Here is an 11,724-nt window from a genome sequence, read left to right as displayed (position 1 = left end):
TGCTGATTCCATTTTAGCACTATCCCTTATTTTACTAAGCACAACACATTAACAATTTATTCATTTCACGTTGCTACCTTGCAATTTACAGCCCTGGGCCCATAACCTGTTGAGGTTATTCGGTGTGTAAACAGAGAAAACACGCGGATAAATTGTAAGGTAGAAAATATATTTAAATAGAAGTGTAATAAGTAAAAATACAATTTGAGCTGGTCCAGATCCGCACGCTAGCTGTGTTACCTAATAACTGAAAAACCCCGAAGCCAACGTCGCCTGTCTACTGTTTATGGCCTGACTTCGTCGCAGTCTTTTGTCTACACGCTGTCGATGGCTTCAGTGCTTGAGAAAACTAAAAAAGACCAGATGTAGAGTTTTCTTAGAAGTGGTAACCACTTCAACACAACTAAAGGACAAACTAAAAAAACTCTATTGGCTCACGGGCCGACGCTCCAAACTAAACATACAGAATAAAATTACCCTCTACAAGACCGTAATAAAACCTGTCTGGACCTACGGAATCCAACTATGGGGAACAGCAAGCAACTCCAACATCGAAATACTACAACGCTTCCAATCGAAAACGCTAAGATCCTTAATAGACGCACCTTGGTATGTTACCAACGAAACCATCCATCGCGACCTCAAGATACCCACAGTCAAAGAGGAAATAGCAAAATATAGCGACAGATATAGCAAAAGAGTCAACAAACACCGAAACCCCCTAATCATTGAACTGCTTGATACGACGGACCAGATTCGCAGGCTGAAAAGGAACTACCCGCTAGACCTAAACACTAGATTCAATTAGTTATCTAAATTAAGTAATATTCACTTATTTATTATACTTACTTATAAATTATACTTATCTATAATAAGTATTAACTTATTATAAATAATCAGCCATGCCACTGCGCCACGCCAGAAAAATTACTGAAAATTCTCAACGCGAGAATTGATTGTAATTTTAACAAATAAATAAATAAATAAATAAAAAAACCTTTGTTAGACAAAGCGTTTATCTCTTGACCGCTGCTACGTTTGACGACTGGCTGTCGCCTCGAGCCCAAGCTCATTATCACAGATCTCGAACAATTACAATCGGATTGAATAACTGCAATTGTTTAATTACAGCTATAGTAGATTCTAGATTACAATGTTGCTGGATTATCCAAAATTCCAAGGGCTCCGGTGTTCTTTCACCTTCGACATATATATACATATATATCATATAATATTAACAGCTAAACATATGTGTAATGTTATGATAGAAAATTTTTCATCATTATAATATTAAATATTAATATTGAGTGCATTATAGATTATAGTATTACATATTATCATATAATAATATTACTATTACATATATACTATTACTATACAGTATTATATAGCATTATAAGTTAATGGTAATATTTATTAAAACGTCGTCATTGAGACTCCTCACATTCCTCAAAGTGACGTCCGATTGCACGCGACTGTTGCACGTGGGTATAGCACATATGCATACATATATTCTATATACTTTGCAGCCGCACACGACTGATTTGTCGCGATAAATCGTGCCTTAATTTCGCATTAGCGAGCGACCCGTAGTCGCAACAGCATGAATGAAAATCGTGCCATGTACGATAATGCAGTCGCGCGACTAGTCGCAAAAATAAAAAAAGGTCTTTTCTCTGAAAAAAGAGACCTAAGACTCTAAGAGTTGTATGGGATTGAGATGGAAGTTAGATATATATAAACCAAGCCCTTTTCTCTATGTTCAACTGTAAAACTGAATAAATAAATATATTAATGATAATAATAATAATAATAATAACAAAACAGCATTATGACGCTATGCTGCTTTATGTGTACTAGAAGTAAGAAGAAATATATGTATGTAATATCGTGATATAATGTATTTACAAAGAGTGGACAATAGAGATGTTAATCAGACAGAAAAAGACGATTGTTGATTAACCTGAACTACTCATACCAAACGTACAGAAAACAGCGCAATCCACACTCTCTCGGCAACGCCACTCGCAACCTCCGTCTCCGCTCAACTCGCACTCGGCTCCTCGACCGCACTCTCTGCTTTTCGACTCGCACTCTGCTCCTCGACTGACCCTCTCTGGCCGTTGTCCCATTCTATTGCCTTTATCCTAGGCCCACCGCACACGTGTTCTGCAAACGCTCGTAGCCAGGATCACGTAGGTCTTTTCCACAAAACTATGCACTTGAAAAGACCGATGACACATTGATGGGCCCGACGGCGCCTCGGCTCTCGCGACATTGTTCATAGTTCGCCCGATATTTCTTAGGCCTTTCGTCCACGATACGACATGTATAGAATGCAATGATTTTCAAAAAATGTCAGTTTCTAGATTTTGATATAATATATAATTACAAATTAAATTTTTTACAATAAATAAATAAAACCATTAGCGCTCTGTATACTTCATTCCTGAAATTTAATAATCGATGTACATGCATAGTACATTGCATATATATGTATATATCATGCTATGTAGAAAATATTCAGCAAAAAAGAAAACGTTTATGGATATTTTAAATGTACCCCATCAAATTGGTTGTAATATTCTATTAATTTGTATGATTCGCTGCTTTACATAACGGCATAGACGGATATTACAGAAATACCAACTTCCGGACGCACCTTGAATTATGCACGATGACGATGTAGTTGCTATGTTGATAAAGAAAATTTTTCAGATGTTAGAAAATGCAATGAAACCATGTTCATAATTACATTTAACCTACTTGTGTATATAAAATGTCGAAATTAATACAAAATATTATAAAAAATGTAAATATTCGAAATATATTTATTCTTTCAAACCCCTGCTATCTTTTAGTTATATGTATCAACAAATCCTTCTGTTTTCAATTTTATGAACATATTTGTATCAACAATAATACTAAGGCATAGTTATATTTATCATCGACAAATTACATAGTCTATCTCTCATCGTTCTAATCGTTTTATAAGTTCAAGTTCACCTTTAAAAAAGAAATATACGATTAGTATAATTCTACAAGAAATAACTCTGTAATCGATATTTAAAAAAAAGAGTATGTCAGTCAAAATATTAATTTCCACTAAACAAAAAACGATATGTGACGGCAACTATTTCTATGACACGATTAAAAATGTCAAATGAATTTTCAACGACGTAACCACAAATTTTTAGACAAAAATTCCTTAAAAATGTGAAATGCTGTAAAAAATAAAAATTTTATGTACGTATACAGATGCAGAAAATCTGAGAACTGTGTTTAATGCCTCCTTAAATAATTTGTATTCAATATATAGTAAGTCATTTATTTATTTATTTACAAAACTTACGCTGTAACTTACATGCATGTATACTGTACATTATTTAAGTCTACAAGTTTAGATATGTACTTGAATTATGAAAATAAGTGAGTCAATAATAAAAATTACAGTTATCAAATATCAAAGTAGGAAAGTATCAAATACAGCTTCAACATAAAAATTAAGTTATAGTTATATGTATATGGCGAGACCGTGATTATCTAAACTAATTATGGTACATGCTGTTCGGATAATCGAATAACTTTGTTCTCATATGGCAAAATATAATTTATTTTCATCTATTGTATAAATATTACTATTAAATAAGAATAAAAGCTATTGCAGAAAGTAAAGGAGTAAAAGAGACAAGAAGTAAGGACAGAGGTAGATGTTGATAATAATTATAGTTTATAAAATTTGTAAACCAAATCCTATTCTATCCCAATTCAAGGCCGCTAGGCTGGAATAAAACTATCTATCGATACAAAATCAAAAGCTTTTGAGTAGAAACGTAACAGTTTCTATTCTTGTTTTTCAATCTATCTTACAAAGGATCATTTGCAAATTTTTCATTAATCAATATTCCGTTAATTCTTCTACTTGACTATGTAAACAAAATCTACATAAAGGTATTTTTGCATCACTTTCAGCACCGTCAATTCAACCGAGCAAAACTCGGCCAGCGAATATATCTCTGACGTAACTGGATCGTGATCAGCACACCGACTCGGAAATTTCAGTTAAAATTAATCGAAACGAACATTTTGGTTTCACTTACATGGTAGGCAGACGAATATCTAACAATGATGGACGCATATCTTGACAATTGTCTATCGATCGAGGTAAATAACGATAACGCGTTCAAAGAGAAGTCGAGAATAGCACACGTCGCAGCTACCACACTATGTAAGATGAATAGTATAATGAAGCAGATGAGAAACTGGCGAGATGACCGTATGAAATTACGATACAACATTTGGCGGTTGAAGCTAGCTTTACGAGTCGCTGCAAGAAACACGGACGACACTTTGCACGCTGTCCGATTGATCGAACATCAAAGAGCAGAAATCAGACGGCTAGAAACGGTGAATAAAGATTTGAAAAAAGAAATCGCTGATATTAAATCGGCTCTGCTAAATGGAGACTACGTTACGCGAGAAACCGCTTGGAAATCCGATGATAAGATCGTGGAAGTTAAACAGGAGTACTTAGTCGAGAGAGAACGTTTGAACAACGAGATTCAATATCTGAAAAGTCGGTTGAACGAGGTGGAAGAGAGTCACGGACACAGTTCGGAAGTGGAACACTTAAAATGCAAGCTGAAGCACTTCATGATGGTCGACTACACTATGGAAATTATATTCATCGATATAGTTAACAAAGTCGCCGAGACAATAGCGAATCTATCCGAGGAACTAGTGAATGTAAACGATCGTTTGCACAAGTCGCAAACGAAAAACGATAATTTGTACGTCGAGATCAATAAACTGAAAGCTGTGATAAGATACAGAAATGGTAATCTCACGGATTATCGGAAGAGAATTGTTGAGCTGGATAATCTAACGAAACGTTTGAAGACAGAATTAAATAGATTCAAAGTTAATGACGGCAATAATTCTTGGAACATTGACTCGAATAGTCAGAATAACCTTAATAATATCGAACGACTGGCAAAAGATTTAAGAAACAAGTTAAAAAACAACCATGAGGCACTGCTTGCTGGTGGCGATCCGGATTGCTTAAAATATATACAGAAAATCATCGAATTGAGCGTTAATTTAAAGCAACTGCACATCGGATTTGCAAAATTTAGTGACCAACTTAATCCATTATCTCTAGGCAAAGTAATGAAATCTAACGAGTATTTGAAACAACTTGCAACATTGGATTCGACTTTAAAGGAAATCGACGTCGAAATTGATAAGTTAAAGAATAATCATATAAACAACCATTATAGAATTGGCGGCAGCGATGGTCTAGAATACTTAATCAAAATAAAAGAACTCGAGACGATCATCGAGAAGACACGGTCGACCATGAATAGATTGAATCATCGTGCGGAAGGAAATTCAAACAAATCGAAAGACCTTGAAGAATTGGAAAATTTCGTCGGTAGAGTGTGTCACGAGATTAAGCAGTTAGAAGTGATCGTCGTATCCAGCGATCGTCTAAATACATTCAAGAGAATTGATCAGTTGGAGGGTTTGATCGTTCGATTAAAGTCGGAACTGAATGAGAAAGACGCCCATATAAACGTTCTTGACCAGGAATTGTTCGGTACTGAAAATTTGTTGGAACAAAAAAGAAAAGAATTGGAGCATACACAGAAAGAGATCGCCATGATAATGGAAGATAACAAAATTTCGAAGTTGAGAATGAAGATGATGGAGGAGAAAGCGTTGGAACTCCAGCGTGAACAGGAGGATTCGAGAAAGGAGCTGGTACAATTACAAAAGATGGAACGCGAAGCGAGCTTAACGAGAAAAAAATTACAAAATCTTCAGAGCGATAAGGAAAGATTGTTAAAGGAAATGGGAAAAATTCGTGACGCCGTACAAAAGAAAAGCGAGGAAGCAAGGAGCGTTCTTATCGAGAGAAACACGATGGAGAAAGCATTAAACGCCAAGATCACGGACTTGACGCGAAACCTTCAGATTACTTTGAAGGAAAATAAAAAATTAAAAGAAAATGAAAATGCAAAGCGTTCGGAAGAAGCGATGGAGAGAATGAACGCTGAATTACAACAACTGAAGGTGGACTTAGCAATTTCGAATGAAAATTTTGATAATGCGAATCGCGAAATTGCCGATCTGAAAGTTAAATTGCACCATTTTTCTGATGCTAAAACAAGACTGGAAACGAACATTTTTCATTTAGAGTCGAAAAAAGAGGTGCTCGTGTATCAACTAGGAGCAGAAAAAGCTACCGCCGATGAACGACTGAAAGATTTCACCAACTTAAAATCCGATTACAACGAATTAGACATCAAAAGGGCGAATCTCGAGAAAGAAAAGGAACAATTAAACGCCAATTTGACGAATATAAAGATCGAAAAGGAGCTACTAGAAAAATCCGTAAATCACGTTCGCACCAAATGTACCATGCTTGAGGACAAGATTGATAAGTATAAATATGAACGCGACAGTCTACTTGAAGAAATCAGAAACTTTAGAACGAGCAACGAACATTTAAGTAACAAATTGGAAGTTACGCAAACAGAATCGAACAGGACCGGCGACAAAATAAAACAACTAGAATTTGAAAACTCGAAACTGCACGACGATTTAAATGAACTGACTTTAAAGAAAATTAGCTTCGAAGACCGCGTGCAAACACTTCTGTTAGAAAAGAATCAACTCGCAACACGTATTAACGAACTAGACAAGAACGATGTCACACTAAACAATCTATTGAACCAAGTTAAAACGGTGAATGAACAACAATCTGTTGTCGAATTAAACAAATTAAAAGCGGATTATAGTAAAATGAGATCGGAAAACATGACTCTACAAACTACTCTCGATGAGGTAAGACAAAACAACGAAACGTTGAGAAAAGCAACCGAGGAACTGAACTTGAGACTGAATGAAATTCACAGCGAATGCAAGATATTGGAGAACCAACTACAAATTTTAGAGATGATGAACGCCACATTGAAAAAAGAAAAACAATTGTTGGAACAGGAGTATACGACCAGTTTACGATCCAAAATCTCCAATATGGAAAAAGAGGAAACAGTGGCGTATAGCGAGTCGATTCTTAGCCAACAAAATGAACAAATCGTGGAGCGTGCAACGAGAAAAGCTGTCAATAGCAAATCTGGTAAACGCATGAATGACAAAATAAAATTAATGGAAGTAAAAGAAGAACTAAAGAAAGTGATTGTAGAAAACGAATCGTTACGATTCGAGGTATTAAACTTGAGGAGTCAGAACTTTGAAGTTAAAATGCAATTGGCTTGCACGAAGGACGAGCTTCGAAAGCAGAAGACTGAATTAGTAGAGAACGAAACGAATGGAATCGTGTTTAAACCTATCTCAAACAAACTAGAAATCGTGAATCTTTATTATAAAGAGATCAATAGTTACTTGAGTCATGATATGAATAATACAAGTGCAGTAACACGTATCAGTCAGCCAGATATATGCCCTTATGACAGGTCGACAACGGAACAAGCCGGAACGCAAATCGAGAAATTAATGGAAATTGCGAACAAACTAAAAGTGCAGAACATTGCCCTAAAAATGGAGATAAATTCTCTAAGATGCAGCTTGGTTGTTAATTTCACGAAAGACGAGAAAAGGAAGGAAGAGCTGCGAATCGCGACTGAAGAAATTCAAGCATTGAAAACGGAATTGACGACACTGAGGGACGAAAAAGAGTTGTTACGGGTTCGGTTGGATACAGCGAATTCGAAATTGGATCGGTTAGAATCTGAGAAAACTGCTTTGAAAAATGAGCTATGTGCCTTAAGAAAAATCAATTCCGGTCTCAAACACAAAACAAGCGAATTACACTGCGCTTATCAAAAGTTGAAGGAGAAGAGTGTAGAATTTGAGAGCTGTATCATGAGAGCGATTAATAAAATAAAGAGATATACGATGAGTGCGGATAATCTGGACAATCCAAGTGATTTGAAAGATCTTTTAAAAAAGTACATCTCGAGCGAAGAAATTTTATATTCAATCGAACAGAGAATAAACATAGAAGATACATACAAAAATTTTAAGATGATGTAATTCGATAAAATTATTTCGTTATAATGAAATAAATTGATAGAGTATGTACGTAACTACGTATAAAGAAGACAAATTGTAATATAGGGCCTATTTTTATTTTTAGGCAGTTTTTTTATAACAAGTGAGCTAAGTAAGTTAAATATGTATTTTAATTTGATTCAATCCTGAAAGCACAGCATTTTATTTACTGTCATGTTAGGGCTAGGTTAGGGTTAGTTTAGCATGGTTGAGGAAGCTGTCGAGATGGTATCGCAGATAAAATACCTGCGTCTCATCATCGACAGCCACTGGACGTTCGAGCCGCACTTTGACTCCTTAGTCCCAAAGGTGTCGGCAGCGGTCAACGCTTTGTGCGGTCTGCTGCCGAACATCGGTGGGGCAGGAATCGCGGTGTGCCGACTATACAAATGTGCCGTTCAGTCCCTAGCGTTATACCCCCATAACGGAACCCCGGTATGGGCAGACGATCTGATGGCGAGTCGCCGCAGCATTCTGCTCTTAACACGTTGACTACCACGATACCGACTTCGGGTGTCAGCAAAGTTTCTGGTCAGGCCACGTAACCCATATTTAGGTGTCGCTTATTTGACTACTTGCGAAGGATCGTCGTAGGTATTTGAAAAGATATTCTGTAATAATAAATTGTTAATTAATAAATAATTGTAATAATAATTGAATTGTTATAAAATAGAAATACGGAAATGGTTTATTAAAAAAATTATTTAGGATGTAAAACTTTAAAGTATTCTATACATAGCTGAGATTGGTCGGGACAATTTGGACAATAAGTTGTTGTTTCCTTCAAATTCTTTTGTACTTTTATTCGGTCCATTCGACGTCTTTTATTTGCATAACATAGTTTGCATGCACGTCTAATGCTTCTTCCGGAATCATTTTTCCGAACAGCGATATTATGCTGACTCCGTCGAAGACAAGGATTTTTTGTATTTTCAGACAATCCTAATAATTTTGCAACTATTAATTGTCTAAATATTCTAATATTTATATTTTTTTCCTGTTGCAATTTTGTAAACCGTCAAAGCGTTTACAACAGAAATTCCCAGAAAGAATTGAATGCCAAGTTTTCTGTACCATTTGATTCCCTTTCTAATTGTGGTGGCATAAGAAACCATTTGGTCGGAATAATCTATACCACACTTTCCTTCATTATATTCAACAACAGCTAGTGTTTTTAATGTTGCGAACAAATGAAACGAAACCACTGTGGAGAGGACAGGGATACGGCGCAGCACACGTTGGAATTTTGTCCGGCGTGGGAGCTGTCCCGCTACACCCTGCGTCTCGTAATAGGCGAGAGATTCGCCCCATCGGCGATCGTGCAGGTAATGGTGAGTGGGCAACAGGAGTACGAGGCTGTTCGCTCCTATTACGAGCAAGTTATGCTGGTAAAGGAGCGGACAGAAAGGAAGAGAGAGAGAAAAGCTCTCACTCTTGTAGAGTAACACATCTATGTAGAGTAACTCGGACGACGACTAGCAGGCGCTAGGGGCAATGACCTCCCCTAACGCCACAGTTAATCAGTTAGGTAGTTTACAGGATTGGCTCAGCGAGAAGTTGCAGGCAGTGCACCGGCAGTAATTCGCAAGAGGTCCCGGGGCACTCCTATCAAACGCGTAGGTAGGCCATCGTGGAGTTTTAGTGTCTTCCCCAGAATCCAGCGGAGTGTCCATGAAGATTTCTCCACATATAAAAAAAAAAAAGAAGGTTAGGGTTAGTTTAGGGTATTTGTTACCACTACAAGCGGCCTACACCGGGCACGTCAACGAAAGTGTTATAAATACTTGCTAATTACAAACAGATTATTGTATACGCTTCTTTTGTACCTCTCATCTAACATATTCGTTCATTGCTCATTCCTTTTTCATATTGTTTTAATTTAATATCTGTTTATTCTTTTTCCATATTTAAAGAGTACAAATAAAACGAAACAAGGAAATTTACCTTTGCATTTAGAAATTGATTTTACACCGATAGATCTGACATTACATAATATGTATATGATACCAGAGAGGATTTCCTCTCATATACATATATAGATGGAGATGGAAAGAAGTCCTCTGAAAGGAATGCGAATCTGATTGGTTGTTTTGACATACTCAATACAATCGTAAAGTTAAACATGCATATTGACCAAAAGTATCGCATATAAAAACAGAACAAGGCAGTAACGCGTAACGATGAGTGATATAAGGCCGTATGTAAGTACATACTTACCTCCCTTGCCCCTGTGCCGCCACGGTGGACTTCTTCCCATTTCCGTGTTGTACAATCTATGTATACGTGTATTAATAAGTATGTACTTACATACTTGCATACTTACATACAACAAGGCACTTTGTGTCTCACGTTCTGAAATACCGACCTCGATTCCTTTCTTAACCCCTCTGCGATTTGCTGCGGTAAATATAGGAATCATCTAATACTATATTAAATGGATAACATCGCATGTGACATAAAAATGGTAAGGGGATCAGGTAACTCTCAAAACAAGTCGTGGGTCATGAAAAAGCATTGCATCGATTACATGTCACGTCTATTTTGTACTTCGTCTGCGATATAATGTTGAAAAGAGTGTAAATTTAAAGACATTTATGAAAAGTTAGTAAAGCATAAAATAGTCTAAAATTTCGTACCGTGATTCGTAAATAGCTATACATATTTTAACTACATCTAAATATAAAATTTAAATCTGAAATATGGAACATTAAACCAAACAAAAATTCAGCACTATTTTGAAGTCAGAGATTGGAAATAAAAGTATTTCGACTTTACCTATAAATCACTTCATGTTTAATCAAATCTTCTAATATTAACATTAATACAATTTTCTGCAAGCAAAATTATTTTCTATTATTAACAATATAACATACATAAATACTAATATCTAAAATCGCTTTGATTCATTAATACATATATCTTCCCAAATCATAAAATCCAGTTGAAATCCAAACAATATTTTATTATTTGTTTTGAAAACTTGTATCTTTGTATCTGTTTCTCTGTAATATTGAAATATATATTTTATGAGCATCATATGAATCGTCATATCATAATATGAATAGCTTTTATATTATTGCTCATAAGATATGTATTTCAATATTGTAGTAGGTTTTAAGAAGTAATGATTAATATTTACATAATTATAAAACTGTGGTCTGTTTACTAGTAATTGTTCTTTGTTTATAGTTTTTATTTCATTTAAAAAATAAGATAAATTATCTTGTATTTTTATGTTTGTACCACTACATTGAACACTACATTGAGTATTACTGTCTGTTCTTGTTCACGTAGAGTTATAGTTACTATATTGGCAGAAATATCTACACTTTTGTCCTCCACCACACTTCAAGCAATATTTCAGAATTATAGAATGGGTATAAAGTACAAACAAGCAACCATAGACATTGATCAGATTACTCAGAAGTATTAGTTTGACTTAACACTTGATATCAACAAAGAATTAAGCTGAACGTTGCCTATACAGAAGAAATGTTAATAAATAAGTTAATATACAGTAATAATACAAATTATAACTTACAATCAATGAGAAATGCATCATGCTACTGCTTTTCAGTATCTACTGATGCTTCCTCGAATCTGCTTGACTTTATACTAATACTATACTTTATACTTTATACTTCA

At 35.4% G+C, this 11,724-nt stretch overlaps 1 protein-coding gene across 1 annotated transcript; it reads left to right on the top strand.

The window, feature by feature from the left end:
- Window positions 1–4,125: 4,125 nt before the first annotated feature.
- On the top strand, window positions 4,126–8,076 carry LOC117236639 (uncharacterized protein PFB0145c-like). Its single transcript, XM_033499768.1, has one exon. The coding sequence runs from the start codon at window positions 4,126–4,128 to the stop codon at window positions 8,059–8,061; it is 3,936 nt and encodes a 1,311-aa protein (XP_033355659.1). The 3' UTR covers window positions 8,062–8,076.
- The last annotated feature ends 3,648 nt before the right edge of the window (window positions 8,077–11,724 follow it).

This window comes from Bombus vosnesenskii, unplaced genomic scaffold (assembly GCF_011952255.1).
Source record: "Bombus vosnesenskii isolate JDL3184/JDL3185 unplaced genomic scaffold, Bvos_JDL3184-5_v1.1 scf7180000013351, whole genome shotgun sequence".
Lineage (NCBI taxonomy): Eukaryota > Metazoa > Arthropoda > Insecta > Hymenoptera > Apidae > Bombus > Bombus vosnesenskii.
Note: the sequence above shows the minus strand (reverse complement) of the source record. Positions and strands in the feature narration are given on the sequence as shown.

Excerpts from the sequence above, each read along its gene's own strand:
- LOC117236639 (XM_033499768.1), top strand. The coding sequence starts at position 4,126 with ATGATGGACGCATATCTTGACAATTGTCTATCGATCGAGGTAAATAAC.